The sequence below is a fragment of the Lissotriton helveticus genome, chromosome 7, assembly GCF_964261635.1.
Source record: "Lissotriton helveticus chromosome 7, aLisHel1.1, whole genome shotgun sequence".
Taxonomy (NCBI): domain Eukaryota; kingdom Metazoa; phylum Chordata; class Amphibia; order Caudata; family Salamandridae; genus Lissotriton; species Lissotriton helveticus.
In genome coordinates this window covers 1,349,702,141-1,349,720,974 of record NC_136068.1, presented here as the reverse complement: position 1 = coordinate 1,349,720,974, position 18,834 = coordinate 1,349,702,141, and the positions used below count along the sequence as shown (strand labels likewise).

The 18,834-nt window shown below is 48.9% G+C and overlaps 1 protein-coding gene across 1 annotated transcript; it reads right to left on the bottom strand.

Moving 5' to 3' along the window:
• Window positions 1-12,721: 12,721 nt before the first annotated feature.
• On the bottom strand, window positions 12,722-13,801 carry LOC144767400 (urotensin-2 receptor-like). The gene has a single exon (XM_078650848.1). The coding sequence runs from the start codon at window positions 13,799-13,801 to the stop codon at window positions 12,722-12,724; it is 1,080 nt and encodes a 359-aa protein (XP_078506974.1).
• Between the last annotated feature and the right edge of the window lie 5,033 nt (window positions 13,802-18,834).

Genomic DNA, 18,834 nt, shown 5'->3' with positions numbered 1-18,834 from the left:
AGGACATGCATCCCCTCTATTCTCTTGACTTTGGCCTTCCCGGCCCTGACTGCTTTCGCTGGCCCCACAATGAGATACAGTCCCGTTACCCCTGCTTTCCCACTCTGGTTCCGTTCTTGTCCTGTTACTCGGGGATACTATGGACCCGTCCCATTCCCTCAAATCAGCTCTTAACTCTGAAAAAGATCTTGGCCGTGGTCCCCTTAGATCCATTGGTCCTCTCGGACCTCCCTGTTCTGAATTGGGACCGACAGTTGTGTCTAATGGGGTGTTCCATGTTACCGAACCTGGCAATTGTTTCCATGCATTTGTCACATTATTCCTCCTTTCCATCTCAATCCTTTCCCTATCCAATTGCCTTTGTTGTTCCCCTCTATCTCTCTCAGAATTATAGATCGAAACTATGGGTCCTATGGTAACAGGCACTTGAAGAGCGTCTGGCAATCCCACAGACTCAACCCTTTCTGTGGTTGGCGTTTTCTGCACCACAAACCTTCCCACTACACTCTGTACAGTGTTGTTTGGAGGTGTTTCTCCACTTTTGATAGGTGTCCATTCCGATATAGGGAGTGGTGTATATCCCTCTATGTCATTCCCATCTTCCCTTGCGAGCCCTCTATCTTCTATCAACTCCACTCTCGGAGGTGGTCTATCCATTAACAATCTGTTTATCAGATTGTCCTCCGACTCGCTTTCCTCGTCTTCTTCCATGAGGTTTCCTCCTCCTGACACCTCCCTCATCGGATACATTTTCTCCACCTCGATAGTCTGTACTCTCCAACGCTTTTCCTCCTCATCCCATTTGGAATCTCGCACTGCCCTTACCGATCGCGTCAGTCTTTGTTGACGCCTGTTCAAATTTCGGTCGTGTGCAGCCTTAATCCATGCATTAAGAGCCTCAAACTGTGTTGGTCTGGGCGAGGGTTTCAATGAGGACATGGTTGCTTTTAGCCGATGTAACACCTCTAATTTAAACGTCCCGTACCTCGGGAACTGCATTTCCTCATTCCCTTCCGTAAGCTTATTCCAAGCCCCAATCCACAATATCGTATGCAGCCCCACATTCGTTGCCATGTAATGAGCTGGCGTACCCTCCGGCGGAGCCTCCTCCCCGTAATAATGTTCACTTCGTTTACGTTTAAAAATCCCTTTCAAACACTTAAAACACTTCATGATTTCTCTTTTCTCCGCGTTCGTTTACTTCCTGATGATATTCCACCAATCTCAGCCCCGTTCTCACTAACTGGCCTATCCGTACGCGACTTTCCTCCGACGTCACGCTAGCCGCCCAACCAGAGCGCGGCTCTAGGTAACGTCACACCAACCGCTCAATCAGAGCGCGGCTCTAGCCGACGTCACCCGTCCCCCTTCGCAGCAGTTCCCCTCCTTTCTCAGCTCGTCTCCTCGGTCATGCACGCATCCCATTCATACTCTGAAAAATGATTACTTCCGTCCAAGCGATCACCTTTCTTGACTGTACGCCCACAGTCTTTCTGTAGTTGTCACCTTAACTTGGCAAGATGTCTTTCCGTTTACTTCCAGACAATCGCCTTCTCCGATAGGTTACTCACACGCGGTAACTTTCGACCAGCGTCCGTTACTCATACATTCACTCTTACACTCCCCCTATCTTGGATCCACGGCGGTCAATGGTACCTCGTGACCTCCGTACTATGGTCGACAACTACCCTGGATGTTCGATACACCCAAAACCACTTAAGCTCTGGCCTGAACTTAAGATTTCACCAGTTCACCCGTTTACCAGGTTACCAGCTTACCAGGTTGCGCGCGCTCACAACCTTCTCTCATTCACACTACAGGCATTCAACTCCGCAAGACATTACAATACAAATACAACACAAAACACCGCAATCTGTTCACGCATGACCCTTTTTATACTCACTCTCCGATACTGCTGCTTTTCTCGCACCGTCTGCACCTTACGGCACACGATTCTTCCGCTGCTCGTCTCTCTGCGTCTCGGGCCTTGGGGTAAACTAACCTCTCTAGATTACCTTCCTCAAGAAGATAACCATCCTCACTCTGCTACCAACTGCTAACGCGGGATTACTGGTTACTAATTATCTTACCAAATCCCAAACTATGTCGACTGAATCGTTGGTACCTGTCTTGGAGTAAAAGGTAATCTCCGCAATAAGTCAATCAATTTAAGAACTTACACCACTCTAAATGACCACTGACCAAAATTAAGTTTTAAAGATTTAATATAAAGTCAAAGATAACTGAAGATACAAACTTCTCAAAATGAGATTTAACAGGTAAATTGGTATCACTATAAACATGAACTTTTTGAATAGTCTGAGTCTGAAAAACAGAATAATAAGTACAAGCTCGAAAACCATCAGGGTTGCCAAAATGGATACAAGTTGCAACCTCAAAGTCATTACAGAAAAGAAAAATTAAGGTTAGTCTGTCCCTACACTACACTAAATGACATCCCTACTTAGCAAGATCTTAACCCTCTAGGTGTCAGCCGTGGTGACTTCCTAAGAAGATCACGCACTTCTCTTTGTCTCTTCTCTGATAATGGGTCTCTCCTGATCAGCCTATCTGCCTACCCATCCGCTTCCTTAGGCTCTCAAAATCATCTGCTCTGCTCTCCTCCCGGGTCTCTTTCCCTAATACCAAATCACATTTGTGATAGGAACGCCCCTTGGGACGCCCCTCACGTGGTACATCTTTGCGCGGTAAACTCCATGATGGTACTCTTGAAGACCCTCGTTATAGTTGACCTTGGTTCCCAGGCTTCTTCTTCAGTGCGCTGATACCCCCTGAAATTCCTGGAAACTCCTACAGGCCTGCGCAAGGCGCCACTGAACAAAGTCCATTTCATTCGAGCTGATTAGGACCCTCGCACCTGCATACAGCTCGTCCTGCAGTGGGCCTCAAATTCCAGACTCCACCATATCTTTAGTCATAAAACACTCTCAAAGCTCTGTGCTGGACACCTCGCGACCTCTTCTCTAACGAGCACATGACGATTTACACGACATGACATTATCTCCTCTGGCCTACTTGATTTACATGCAGCAGGTCCCTGCACTCTTAAAACGTTAACTTGATTTAAACAGCAAACATTCTTAACTAGCATACGTTTCTAAAATAACACATCTATAAAGCATATACTTTTAACCCTAAGTTCAATAGTACATTTGGAAGAACCATGTCAACCTTATCTCACATTAATTTAGCAGCACGTTCAGGTTTGCTGTGAATTGCCCTAAGGCCTACACATAATACTGGATTTTCAAAGTTACATTTAATTCGGACATGATTCTTTTAACATGAGAACATGAGGTTTTCACATATATTCCAACATTTCTACATTAATCTCACACCGTTATAATTTTAGTTACTCTACTTAACATTCTTATACATTTCACTACTGAATATAAAATACTCGTGTGCAAAACATGTTTAAACTAACTACGTGCTTGTAAATATGGCGTACTTATACATTTTTTTCAAACTTGTGCTCTCTCATCCTAACAGATGAAAAAAAATTGAGGAGGGTAGGGCAGCGATAAAGTCGGCTCATCTGCGCTTGAAAAGCCTTGGGTGTGCAACTTATTTAAATATACAAACATTCTGATCTACCCTCTCCCTGCCTCTGTGATGGTCGTGCGCACCATCTGCATTTGCAAATGTAAACCCTGCACGGAGTTGTCATGTAAAACAGTTGCAGCACATACTATTCAATGTTTGAATGTAATAAATCACAATTATTTGCAACAATGTTGCACATGTTGTCAGTCGGCTAATACCTAAAGCAGTCTCTAAATGGCTATTACATTAAAACATGCTGTTCCCTTACCTGAAGGTGTACTACTGCAACCGCTGATACCAGGGTTGGATTGGGATTGAAAATCGGCCCGGGCAAGCCCCAAAAAAAAATCGGCCCTATTTGGCTTAATCTTATAAAAAAACTTTAGGAGTGGTGTTTTTTTTTAAAATGCACGCGTTAGTTTAAACTGGTGAAACAAGTGAGGCCACTTCTACTCAGGCCCCCTGCCCCGCTCAGTATGTGCACACATTAATGGGCCTGCCAGTGATACAAAGGGAGTGATACCTCTGCCTGTTGCTAAACAGAGGTAATGAGCGCCCATCTGCACCCAGAAAGGCCACTCAGACACCTTCTGGGCCGCTTGCTGTATTGGAACAATAGAGACAGCGCCCAAATGGCCCCCCAGTCTGCTCAAAAAAGCAGCCCACAGCTGAACTCGGACACCGGCCCCTCGGCATTGCCCGAATGCCCGCGTTACCAATCCGACGCTGGCTGATAGTATGCCCTGATTGCTACTCCCCTGTCTCTACTTTCCCTGGTGTGTTCACTGTCTGTGGAAGGGGCAGGCAGTAAAGTTCGGAGCATAGACTTCCCTACAGACTAACTAAAGCTGCGAAGTTTCACAAAGACTCAGTCGATATAAGGGGCGCAAAATCTCAATATTCAACAACTTGACACGACTGCAGAGCACAGGTGAGCCAAGAAAAAAACTTCACACACATGTCTGGTGTGAAGGGAAGCAGAGAAAAATGAAGCAGGGAAAAAAAGATGGTTATAAACGGGCAGCTGCTTTAAGACTTTAAGACTGACGAACACACGGGCTGCAACAAAAAACCAGAACACACACACATCTGCGGTGAAGGGCAGCACAGGAAAAAGAGTTCTCCCAAAAACAGAAAACAGAAAACAAATGTCAGCTTAAAGGAACTGAAGTTTGCCAGTGCTCCTCGACCTTGAACGGAAGTGAGGTATCGGGAGTGTGAACCAATGAGGAGCCAGCAAAGAAGAGCGATGCAGGAGTCAACCTATGGTAAGCAGCATGCGGGATTATGCTCCATATAGTGAATACAACATGTCTTGCAGACAGCGCTTGCGCACTGCCGCTCGACCTAAAAATGTCAAAATAATACTTTCAGAAATTGTGGCGTGTTACGCCGCATCATTTAGTTAATCCCTGACGTATAATTTGGCCCTCTCCTGCTGTGAAATTCCAGTTGCCCTAGCCATAATGAACAAGCATTAGAAATGCAATCGGGCTCGGATTTATTTGAGTTTGAGCTAATGGCATTGTAAATGCCAATGTCTTTTTGCCATGTGTTATGGAGTGTGTGCATGTGGTGTGTAGTGGAAGTATGTTGGTTGAATTGTAATTTTACCAATGGTGGCATGCTGTGCTTTATATGAATATGTTTAAAAGTAAAGTGTACCATACTGCGATTGCTTGGTGGAAAAGTGCACTGCCGGCTGGAGGTGTGTGTGCCTGGTGGAAGGGTGCACTGACGGCTGGTGGGTGTGTGCTTGGTAAAAGCGTGCACAGATGGATGATGGCTGGTGGTGTTTGTGCATGGTGAAAGCATTCATTGACGGCTGGGGGGGTGTTGTTGTGTGTGTTGTTTTCTGTGTGCTGGTGAGTGTGTGCTGGTGAGTCTGTGGGGGTGAGCCTGGGGAGTGAGTGTGGTGGTGAGTGTGTTGTGTTGAGTGGTGACAAGTGTGTGGTGTTGAGAGACTGAGGTGTGTGGTTTGTGTGTGCGTTATGTGTGTGTGGTGTATGTGTGTGTGGTGTTTTCTGCACACTCACACACTGCCCCGTAACATTCACACACTGCTCACCCGCACACTCCCAATGTCACCCTGCATAGTCACACACTGTCACATAGTCACACACTCAGCAGCACACAGCACTCAACAACACTCTGCCCTCAACAGCACTCTGCCCTCAACAGCACTCTGCAATCAACAGCACTCAACAGCACTCTGCCCTCAACAGTACACAGCACTCTGCCCTCAACAGCACACAGCACTCTGCCCTCAACAGCACACAGCACTCTGCCCTCAACAGCACACAGCACTCGGCCCTCAACAGCACACAGCACTCTGCCCTCAACAGCACACAGCACTCGGCCCTCAACAGCACACAGCACTCAACAGCACACAGCACTTTGCCCTCAACAGCACACAGCACTCTGCCCTCAACAGCACACAGCACTCTGCCCTCAACAGCACACATCACTCTGCCCTCAACAGCACACAGCACTCAACAACACACAGCACTGCACTCAACAGCACTCTGCCCTCAACAGCACTCTGTCCGCAACAGCACTCTGCCCTCAACAGCCCTCTGCCCTCAACAGCACTCTGCCCTCAACAGCACTTAACAGCACTCTGCCCTCAACAGCACTTAACAGCACTCTGCACTCAACAGCATTCTGCACTCTGCACTCAACAGGATTCTGCACTCTGCACTCAGCAGCATTCTGCACTCTGCACTCAACAGCACTCTGCACTCAACAGCATTCTGCACTCAACAGCACTCTGCACTCAACAGCACTCTGCACTCAACAGCACTCTGCACTCAACAGCACTCTGCACTCAACAGCACTCAACAGCACACTGCACTCAACAGCACTCTGCATTCAACAGCACTCTGCACTCTGCACTCAACAGCACTCTGCCCCCAACAACACTCTGCCCCCAAAAGCACTCTGCCCCCAACAGCACTCTGCCCCCAACAGCACTCTGCCCCCAACAGCACTCCACCCCCAACATCACTCTGCCCCCAACAGCAGTCTGCCCTCAACATCACACAGCACTCACCAGCACACAGCACACACTATCAACAGCACACATCACTCTGCACTCAACTGCACTCAGCACTCAACAGCACTCAACTGCCCTATGCCCTCAACAGCACTCTGCCCTCAACAGCACTCTGCCCTCAACAGCACACAGCACTCAACAGCACACAGCACTCAACAGCACACAGCACTCAACAGCACACAGCACTCTGCACTCAACAGCACTCAACAGCACTCTGCACTCAACAGCACTCTGCACTCAACAGCACTCTGCACTCAACAGCACTCTGGCCTCAACAGCACTCTGGCCTCAACAGCACTCTGGCCTCAACAGCACTCTGGCCTCAACAGCACTCTGCCCTCAACAGCACTCTGCCCTCAACAGCACTCTGCCCTCAACAGCACTCTGCCCTCAACAGCACTCTGCCCCCAACAGCACTCTGCCCCCAACAGCACTCTGCCCCCAACATCACTCTGCCCTCAACAGCACTCTGCCCTCAACAGCACTCTGCCCTCAACAGCACACAGCACTCATCAGCACCCAGCACATAACAGCACTCAACAGCACACAGCACTCAACAGCACACAGCACTCAACAGCACACAGCACTCAACAGCACACAGCACTCAACAGCACTCTGGCCTCAACAGCACTCTGGCCTCAACAGCACTTTGCCCTCAACAGCACTCTGCCCTCAACAGCACTCTGCCCTCAACAGCACTCTGCACTCAACAGCACTCTGCCCCTAACAGCACTCTGCCCCCAACAGCACTCTGCCCCCAACAGCACTCTGCCCCCAACATCACTCTGCCCCCAACAGCACTCTGCCCCCAACAGCACTCTGCCCCCAACAGCACTCTGCCCTCAACAGCACTCTGCCCTCAACAGCACTCTGCCCTCAACAGCACTCTGCCCTCAACAGCACACAGCACTCATCAGCACCCAGCACATAACAGCACTCAACAGCACACAGCACTCAACAGCACACAGCACTCAACAGCACACAGCACTCAACAGCACACAGCACTCAACAGCACACAGCACTCAACAGCACACAGCACTCAACAGCACACAGCACTCTGCCCTCAACAGCACACAGCACTCATCAGCACACAGCACTCATCAGCACCCAGCACATAACAGCACTCAACAGCACACAGCACTCAACAGCACACAGCACTCAACAGCACACAGCACTCAACAGCACACAGCACTCAACAGCACACAGCACTCAACAGCACACAGCACTCAACAGCACACAGCACTCTGCCCTCAACAGCACACAGCACTCATCAGCACCCAGCACATAACAGCACTCAACAGCACACAGCACTCATCAGCACCCAGCACATAACAGCACTCAACAGCACACAGCACTCAACAGCACACAGCACTCAACAGCACACAGCACTCAACAGCACACAGCACTCAACAGCACACAGCACTCTGCCCTCAACAGCACTCTGCCCTCAACAGCACTCTGCCCTCAACAGCACTCTGCCCTCAACAGCACTCTGCCCTCAACAGCACTCTGCCCTCAACAGCACACAACACTCAACTGCACACAGCACTCAACTGCACACAGCACTCAACTGCACACAGCACTCAACAGCACACAGCACTCAACAGCACACAGCACTCAACAGCACACAGCACTCAACAGCACACAGCACTCTGCCCTCAACAGCACTCTGCCCTCAATAGCACTCTGCCCTCAACAGCACTCTGCACTCAACAGCACTCTGCCCACAACAGCACTCTGCCCACAACAGCACTCTGCCATCAACAGCACACAACACTCAACTGCACACAGCACTCAACAGCACACAGCACTCAACAGCCCACAGCACTCAACAGCACACAGCACTCTGCCCTCAACAGCACTCTGCCCTCAACAGCACTCTGCCCTCAACAGCACTCTGCCCTCAATAGCACTCTGCCCTCAATAGCACTCTGCCCTCAACAGCACACAGCACTCAACAGCAACCAGCACTCAACAGCACACAGCACTCAACAGCACACAGCACTCAACAGCACACAGCACTCACAGCACACAGCACTGCACTCTGCACCCAACAGCACACACCACTCTGCACTCAACAGCACACAGCACTCTGCACTCAACAGCACACAGCACTCTGCACTCAACAGCACACAGCACTCTGCACTCAACAGCACTCTGCCCCCAACAGCACCGTAGCGCTGCTCTTTAACGTAAACGACAGACGGGTGCCGTGCACAGTATGTTCGCTTGGGAGCCTTGAGATTACCGGCTCAGGATTATCCCTCCTGGTAGGTTTTGCATATGCACCCTTTAAACACAGTGTTTAAAATATTGGGGGTTAAGAAGGGTCCTTCTATTTCTCTCCGTTGGTTTGCGGTAGCCTCATTTACGTTCTGTTTACAGAGGTGGGGCTCCTCCTCCACATTGGATGTGGCTGCCTCATCCAGCACGTAATGTTTACAGAGGTGCCCCCTCCCGCGTTGCCTGTTGTCTGAGCCTTGATTTACACAGCACAGATGGCAGACACCATCGGAAGCAGTAGATCAGTGGAGGCTTGCGCGCGCACTCCCCTCTCGGAAACGCAAGTTACATGCATAATTAAATATCATGTTAGCCTCGTTTTGCACAAGGTGCTTGTGAGGATGGGTCTTAACAGTTCGCATCTGTGTTGAGCTCTTCTATTTTGACTTCCCGAGTCACCTATACCAGGATTATACTTTGTGTTTCATATATTGTTTGTTTACGAATGCGCTGATTATCGTGGGCTAGACTTGTTTCCTGCAGATCATAATGTGTTCTGCTGTCATTTGTTTGGCCGCAATGTCAGTATAAACCTGGCTTGGAAACAGCACGCATATAGGCAATTCTGGCTGGTGAAAGGTAGCTGTCTAGTCATACCAGGCTTTTAGAAGAGATGGTTGGTTTATCATGCTCAAATTGTTTTCAGTGAGTGTTATCTTGCAACACATTATTTGGTACAATATGTATGCATTTGCAGAATGCATGAGGGTAGCTAAAGGGTTGCTGTGTGTTGCGAAGTGAAACCGATCCATACGTAATATTAATTTTACATTTCACCGGGGAAAGCACTATCATGGCACGCATTATTTGGAGAAGAAACAAATAAAATAATACTGTGAATACAATTAACAAAGGCACACTGTTGCCTGAAGTCGTACTTAAACGAAAGTGCACTGTGAAATTTTTTCAAGCTGCTTAACTAAAACGACTACGAAATCAAACAAAGGGAGCTGCGCGCTGAGCGCTGCTGAATGGTGAACGCGCCCGGACATCTGGATTCACTTACGGAGGCACCCTGACAGCTCCTAATTATAATTAATGTACTTCTTTGCGCGAGCACGAACGAAATATGCCCAAAATGGCGGAACAAAACTACATTTACCCTATCACTTCAAGCCTATTAAAACGAAAACACAAGGAAGACGAATCACTGGCCAGATGACAGAAAACGCTAAGGAATGTGTGGAATTCCTCTCGCCAAGGCCCTAAGGATACTTCTTCTTTTTTTTCTTATAACATTAGGATCTCGAAACTCCTCCCCCACTTACAGTGGGGAGGAGTCCGAGCCCTAAAAAGCAATACTACAAGCCCCACAATACAACTTGCTTTTGGCTGAAAAACCAGGAGTAGGTGATATATCATAGTGCTTCCTGCCAGACTCCCTCCTGACTTTGTCCTTTTTTTTTGTAGGCAATCTCGTGTTGAACAGCCTTGATGGTGAGAGCAGAGCCATAGCATTTCAAAGGCAAATAGGAGCAAATTCCTGCTAATGGCCTAAAACTAACACTTATTGGAAAATCGGCATGGTAAAAAGAATGTTATTTACCAGACCAATGTGAGCACTAGCAGCTGGATGCGTCTGAAGAGGACACAAAGAAAAGACAATGTGCTGGCGCCCCCCTTTCCCGTGGGGAGTTAGGTGGACACTCTGCGTCACCCGTGCCATGCGGCCCACCTTGATCAAGCGCAGCTCGAGCCGCAAGTGCTGCCCTGCGAGGGCCGTCAGTCGTGGGGCCTTTAAAAGATAAGGTGGAGAGCGAGCGCGTGCTGAAGAAGTCTGTTTTTCTCAACTGACGTACGTAATAACAAAAATACCCGAGCGAGTCCTCATTTTAGAGGTGCCCCAGGCAGGTGGTAAAGGCTTCTCCTTGGGTAGCATTTCTGTGATCACACGCACTTGAGAAAGATTCGCGCAGCCCCCAGCTGAGCCGTCGCCCTTTTCCTTCATCTCTTTCATTTTCTCTATTCTCTCTCACTCTCTTCCTCATTCTCTGACTAGTTTTGTCTATCCCTCCCTATTTCTCTCCCCACTCACTCTCTCGTTCTCTCACTCTCTCCCCCTCGCTGTCTTTCTCCTTCTCCGCCCCGCCCCCATTTCCCCACCCCCCACCTACTCTCGCGCTCACTCTCTCTCTCTTTACAGACAGTGCAGTTTTCGCTGCAGGAAGTCGCTTCTTCCTGTACCAGGTGCTTGACTCGGACGTCCCCGAGCGGTGCGCACCGCGCATCCTCAATATAGGCTGCTGCTGCCAGAAGCAGGATTTCCGGGGCACTTCTTTTGACTCTGCTGACACCACATTCTCTTCATTAAGTCTCACTTGAATGACAGCTCCCTGAACACTATTAGTGACGAAAGACAGCGCGTGGTTTGAGTTGCATTTTCTCATCCAGTGAACGGTGCCGGATTTGTTTGCCCCAGGAGAGGAAGCCAGAACTTAAAAGCCGAATGGTGCCGGGAGGAAGAAATGCATTCACTTTTCTTCCCTGAAGCACCGCGGTTCTTTTTTGGTATCATTATTCATTCATCTCTACTGCTGTTCAGAAAAAGCAAGTGTGGCCGAATATTTTGTTTTCGGGATCAGACTTCCCTCGAAATGCCAAGCTAGAAGCAGTGATGCCAACCAAATCCCTTTTGCTGACCTGGCCAATCAGGGCCGCCTTGGAAAGTATAATCATCCCCGCAGACATGTTCAAGCCAGCCCACACTGGAGGAGGCTGAGGCTAGAATGGGGCCGGGTGGGCTTATTGGGTCATGACCGCCCATACTGCTCTGAAAGCAGGGCCCCTACCCTGCAGCCCCCTAGCCTGCCAGGGAAATGGCAGCATGGCCAGCCTAGCCCTACTATCAGCAGGTTGTGTTACAACTGTTTTGTCATCCTGGTATGTAATGCTGGGTCATATCACATGACCTGATATGTACAGTGCATTTCTACCATCTATAAGGACTCATATCTTTAAGTATGAAAACACATTTCAAAATCTTTTTCTGATCATACAGTGGCATAATCTATACTAATAGAATGTGCTGCCAAGGTCAGATTGCTCATTTGAAAGATGCGCTAATGCAGTGTCCAATATCTACAATATTCAACTTAACACATTCATTTTACACATTCAACGTTCCACGTTTATTGATTTGATATAGCACAGAGAGTCGGCTTGTCAGAATGGAGCGTCTTGAGACCTTGCTCTTTAGCTCACACCCTCTGCATTCTGGTACTTGTAGTTTTACTAGTATCGACATACAAACAGGAACGTGCGTGCTACCATTGAAAGTGATGTGAGCTGAAGTATCACAAGACTGCCTGAAGGGTTCGCATCCGACATGGGGGCTTAAGTGTGGTGGACACCAATAGAAAAAGGTAATTCAGATAAGCAATCACAGACTGATGCAGCAATCATATTCTGCTTACTCAACCATTTTTCTTTCCATTTTACACGAACCAGAAAGCAAAGAAAAAGCCAGAAAATGATGAGCTACTCACCCCTAACAGGTGACAATTGGCTATGTTTACAGATAACTGGTGTATATATATATATATATATATATATATATATATATATATATATATATATATATATATATATATATATATATATATATATATATATATATATATATATATATATATACATTTGTTGTTGTTGTCGTGTAGTTGCATATTGTAATTCTGTAAAATTATCCCTCCTTTCTAAATCCCAATAATTTCAGGGATCTCCCCTGCCCCACCCTCCAGAAACTGAACAGAAAAGCAGATCTTACCTTACACGCGCCCCTTGTTCTGTGTTCTCAGCTGAGTCAGGCCATCCTCTGCATCAGCTGTGGTCCTTCAGCGTGGTCATCACCATGGACTCGGACACATAGTCAAACTGGTTGCTTGAGGACATAGACTTCCCCCAGGAGGAGCACTGCAGGTTAGACCCCCTCTTCCTGAAGGAGGAGGTGAAGCGGTAGAAGTTGCGATGCCTGTTCTTCAGGTATTCCCGGTAGTTCTTGGTCAGCAGAGTGTAGAGGAAGGGGTTGATGCAGCTGTTGCTGTAGGTCAGGCAGGTCACCAGGTAGTTGATGCTTTTTTGAGTCTCGGACGACATCTGTATGGAGCGGTGGTAGAGGGGCACCAGCTGCCAGATCCAGAAGGGCAGGAAGCAGGCCCAGAAGACCAGCACGATGCTGAAGATCATGATCAGGACCTTCTGCTTCGGGGAGCGCTTGTTGTCCTTCCTGTTAATGGGATTCCTCTGGGACTCCAGGTAGGTCCTGGCCAGCTTGGTGTAGAGGTAGCCGATGACCACCCCCGGGGCCATGATGCTTGTGCTGAACAGTACAGTCAGGTAGATCTTGTAGGCATCTGCACTCCAGGTGGGGGCACAGATCCTCTTGCCTCCCTTGGCCTGGCTTTGGGTCAGGTGGACCATGATCATCATGGGCAGGGTGAGCAGCAGGGAAAGAGCCCACACCGCCCCAGCCATGGCTTTCCTGTAGCTCTTGGACCGCCGGACGGTGTCCAGCGGCTTGGTGACAGCCACATAGCGCTCAGTGCACATGACGGTCAGGGTGAAGATGCTGGCGTGCATGGTGAGCAGGTCCAGGCTGAACAGCACCTTGCAGCCCAGTTCCCCGAAGTACCAGTCCTGGGCGAAGTAAGTGCAGACGATGAAGGGGATGGTGGAGAGGTAGAGGAGGTCAGCCAAGGCCAGGTTGACAATGGAGATGTACATGTTGGCAGCATACTTCATGGAGTGGCACATCACCACTAGTGTGTACACGTTGCCAGCCACTCCGGATACATACATGAAGGACAGCACAGTTCCAAAGGCTGAGGCAATGACTAAGTCCTCCCTGCGTTGGGATCCTGAAGTGGACAAGTTTAAGGGGATGGAGTGGTTGGACTCCATGGGGGAATGGGGGGGGGGGTGGTGGTGGTCAGTGTAGATACAGCATGGATCTCAGCACGAACCTCAAAGTCTGCTGTATTTCGAGGTCCGAAAAGGGAGCACCTGTCCAGAGGAGTAAAAAAAAGATGAACAGAACAGGAGATGAAATAAATCCGTATGCAAGAAGGGTGCACTAATCAGGGATTCAAGGAGGCAGGTATTGACTAGGGGGTGCAATAACCGATAAGGGAATTAAGGAAGAGGGAGGCTGACCAGGGGTATTGAGACACAAGGGCTTGAGGGGAGAAAGGGGCTGAGCAGGGAGTGTAGGAACATAGGGACTATATGGTAATGCAGGTACAGAGTGGCTGATCAGTGGGTGTAGGGACACTGGGACCTGCAGGACGAGAGGGACTGACCCAGGGATGCAGAGACGCAGCGACCCGCAGGAAGAGAGGGGCTGACGAAGGGGTGCAGGAACGCAGAACAGAAGGGGATGGAGCTGACCAGTAAGTGTAGGAGCACGGGGGACTAGCTGACAAAGAAGGGCAAGAAAAAGTGGGTGACAACGCAGAAATGGCCAAGAGACCCAAGAAAAGATTGAATGAACTGGAGGAGCAAACGGAGATGAACTAAGCAGGAGGTGAAAAGAGAAAAGACAAGACCAGGGGACAATACGAGATAAAGTGATCAGGGGGTGCAAGTCGAGAGAAACTGACCAGGGAATGCAAGGCGAAAGAAAGTGACCAGGGAATGCAAGACGAAAGAAAGTGACCAGGGAATGCAAGACGAAAGAAACTGACAAGGGAATGCAAGACGAAAGAAACTGACCAGGGAATGAAAAACGAAAGACGCCGACCACCTGATTAATGAAAGGAACGCTGACTAAGTGATGCAACAAGAGAGATGCTCAACTAAACCTGCAGGGAGTCGGACTGGCGGATTCAGGTAGCAGGTATCTGACCGGAGGGTGAGGGGAGAAAGGACCTGAGCCGGTAATCACCCCGGGATGCAGCTGAGGGCTTCACCCCCTCCCTGGTGCTACTGATGCTCGCCCTCTGTGTGGTCCTTAACAGCCGGAGAGGGCTGGCCTATCACAAGGTGCAGGGAGCGTGGCACTGACCTGGGGGTGCAGCCGATGAGTGCTTGTCGTGCCTCTCGCTCTGTGCTGAATCTTGCCCCCGTCCTCTCCTGGGCTCCTCCCTCTGATGTTTGGGGTCCGGTGGGCTCCTGTCCCCACCGCCTCCCTCTCAGGCAGCAGTGGGCTCCTTGCACCGTCTCCGCACCTGTCCGCGGCGCGAAGCGTGCGTCCTGCTCCCTCCCTGTCAGCTGCCGATAGGCTGTTCATTCATCCTGCGCTCCCAGTGGCAGGGGGACTTGGCAGCCTCAGGTGTCCGAAGTCCCCTCCAGCCCAGGCACAGTGCCTTGACGCTGGACTGCCGTCTTCTGCTGCGCGCGTGGCTTCTCTCACACAAAGATGCGGGAAGAGTGGACGGGACATTCAAACACCGCGTCATCTTTTTTCATTCATAGACGGCGCGCGCTCGTGTGCCTTCCTTCTGCCTGCTCTGTCTGACGTGGAGGGAGATCCCGATCCGCTGCTCGGTGCTGTTCGCAGACAGGGGTCTCTCTGGTGTGTGTTGCGTTCCTTATTCGCATGTCAGGAATTCTTCCCTTTGGCACCTACACCGGTTTGTTGCTTTTAGCGCTTTCCTTATAGACAAAATGGCAAGTCACTGGCAGTGATTGGAAGGTACAACCGTTGTTCTTGACTGCTGTATGTCTGCCGCGCCTTTCAGCAGAAAAGTCTCCGCATTTCAACAGCCCGTGTAGTTCAAAAGGGGTTCGTGTTCAAAGCTTACGTTTTAGTCCAGCTTCAACGGTCTAGGAAATCATGTATATAATGTGTAATGCACAACGTTTGCAGTCCTTTGTTCTGTGATGGTAACCCTTTCCTCCAGATCGTAGAATAAAAGGGCGCACCTTTACTTACCGATACAACCCTTTGCCTGGATCCCTTTCAGAAGTAAAGCATTGTCAACCTGTGGGTTTCTCCCCACAGCAGTGTTTCGTTTGTTTATTGTGATTCGCTTGGAGATGCTTTCAGTAGTCTGATATTTATCTTTTATGAAATCAGATTAAACGCATGATGCGGACGTATTATCAACAGAATTACCTGGAAATGATAAGCAATGGGCCCTTTGACCCAGAGGTTCAATTTTTATTCTGTGATCTGCGCCTCCTTATAATTGTTATCAAAATCCATTTTCTCCTGTTGTGGACAGTAGTCATAGGACAGATTATAGGGGCGCCGTTTAGTGAATTCACAGGGACAACACAAGCCCCATTTCCTTTGACTCCTGATGAAAGTATATCACGCGATACTTCTTGATCTCTGGCGCAGGTGACGTCACAGGAAGGGAAATACACAGAGGCCATGGCCCTAATGAAATGAAAGTATATTGCCTCGCACGATTTGACCTGATGACATCACGGAACGGGAGACAGGTGAAGTTAATGAAACAATGTACAGCATTTCAGGAATGAATGGAACGCAACAGATTTACTAAAGCATATACTCCATTAACTAATACGCTGCCGTCATAGATCAGGTACAACACACAGCTATCACATGCTAGCCCCAATAATGACAAGCCCAGCTGAAGCCATCACATGTGTCTGACGTCACCAGGTGCAGGCTTAAAGCCTCACATACCAGTTACAGAATGAGATACCCAGGCACCGCGGTGTTTGCCCAGGTAGAGCCAGTGTGTGACAGATTCAGACTCAGAGACTGAGGAAATGCTGTCTAATGCCAAGTGTTGCCTCGTATGCCGTGCTACAACCACACATTTCCAGGTTTTGGCATCGATGCCTTGTTAGAGCTGCATATGTCAGGTGCTACCTAAAATGCTTAGTTATAGTTTCACGAGTACAGACAATTGTATCAAATGCCAGGCTCAGCGCTAGACACCCATTATTGTTAAGAGAAAGTCTCCAGTGCCATCTTCTGGCACGTGCAGCCTGGTAAGCCCATGCACAGCCGCCATCCCCGTACACTTCAGTGCCTTGTACATTATCAAACACTCAGCTGCTGCCATTGAATGCCAGTGACAACCCAGGGTGCTGTCTTATGCCTGGCACAGCCTCACGTGCCCAAGGTTCACCTCGCATGCCAAGGTAAAGCCGTCAAACGCCAGGTGCAACCTCGTGCCCCATTTTGTACTTTATGAGACTTGCAGGGCACAGCTGGCGCTATCATCTGTTCAGGTCGAGGCATCACATCTGCAGGTGCAAGCCCAGGTGCCAACCGTGCCATGATGATCACAGAGCCTGGGACGGAGCAGTGGTCCCAGTAATAGTCACCACATACCCAGATGGCACCTATCCAGTGCTTGGTGTGTGCAGCTGCTGTGCTCAGACACTCACCTACCGAGAACAGGACTCATTATCAGACTTTGGCCCAGAGCAAGAGAGAGGAAGGCGGAGAGGGAAGAAAGAAAAAAGAAAGAACATTATAAAATAATGACAAAGGGAAAAAAGTACGGATAAAAACGAACCTGCAAGAGTGATATGGAGAAATAAGAATTGTACGGTGGTGGGATAAAGAGGCCTGAGGTGATATCCAGACTAAGTACCTGGCATGCAGCAGTCCTACATCCGGCAGCACTGACAGGGTCCTCTTGAGACAATCGTTTGGGCCCTGCACTTATTGTATTTATTTATTTATTACAATTGAAGCCCTGCAGCCATCACATGCAGAGATGCATTCCATGACATTCACAGGTGCCAGTTCATGCTCAGTCTGTTCCATCATCACAGCTTCATATGCACCATCCAGAGGCCTTTACAGTGAAGGACGCATGTCTTCTTAGAGCCTCAGGCACCCAGGCGCAGACTCAGAATCTCTCATGTGAGGTACACAGCACCAGCGCAGGCTGCTAGGTGAAGTGGGGACGAGCAGCAGGTAGCAGCAGTCATAGCTGGTGATTGGGCTGAGCCGATACAATTGGAGGAGCTCATTTTGACATTGAAACATCGTAAATAGGCTTTGGGTGGGTTGGGAGGTGGAAGTGCACATATCTTTGGGACCATTGGATGCAGATACATAGATGACCATGATAGATATTGATAGGGGTTGTTCATTAAGCAATGTGTAGCAGTCACATATCAGATAGTAGAAAGGAGGATGCTCACACCCAGAGCTTGCCAGGAAGGAAGGATGAGGAGGGATGAGGTGAGTGCCATCAGCATGAAGTAGTAGGAGAAGCCAAACTACACAAGGGTTCTCCACAGGAAGAAGAGTATGAAGGGCCCCAGGCAGAGGGCTTTGAGGCCAGGGTGATGGAGAGAGGGTCCTCCGAGCGCCTGCCATCTATTCCAGATCACCATCCAGGGCAGCCTAGCAGAGGATCTATTCTAGTTAAGTTCGCAGTTTAGCCACAGTCCACAGAAGATATGTAGAGCTCACAACATATTTTACTGTTCATATAGCTATTTGAGTCATGGCTGCAGACTCCATCATTGAGCCTGTATGAACATGAGCTGTTCATGGGTAGCCTGTTCCTGCACCACGGGAACCCACAATACTTAATGTTGTGAGTATTTCATGAGCCCAGACTTGCTTTCCCCCCAAAAATAAGTGAGAGGAACTTAGATCTGAATCAAAGCATCAGATGATCTCAGTGCCAGAGCAATTATTCCAATGTTTACAGTCAAGCTAACTCAATACCCAGCATATGAAACATTTTACTGTATGATTTTAGGAAAATCTACGTCATCAAGGCAGCTTCAGGGTATCGATCAGTTTATCTTATGCATTGAGCTTTAGGGTATGGAAAAAGCCTCATGAAAAGCATGGCATGGGAAACTTTTAAAATGCCAGCCCAGAACTACAACCAAAGATGAACCTGTATTGATTACTAGTAATTCCAGCCTCAAGGAATGAAAGGTAAAGGACTAGTTAACAATTAAACTCCGTAGAAGAGGAAACTAAGACACGGAGTGCTGAAGAAGAACAGTTTACCAGCTGAATTGTTTCGCCCCTTTGCCAG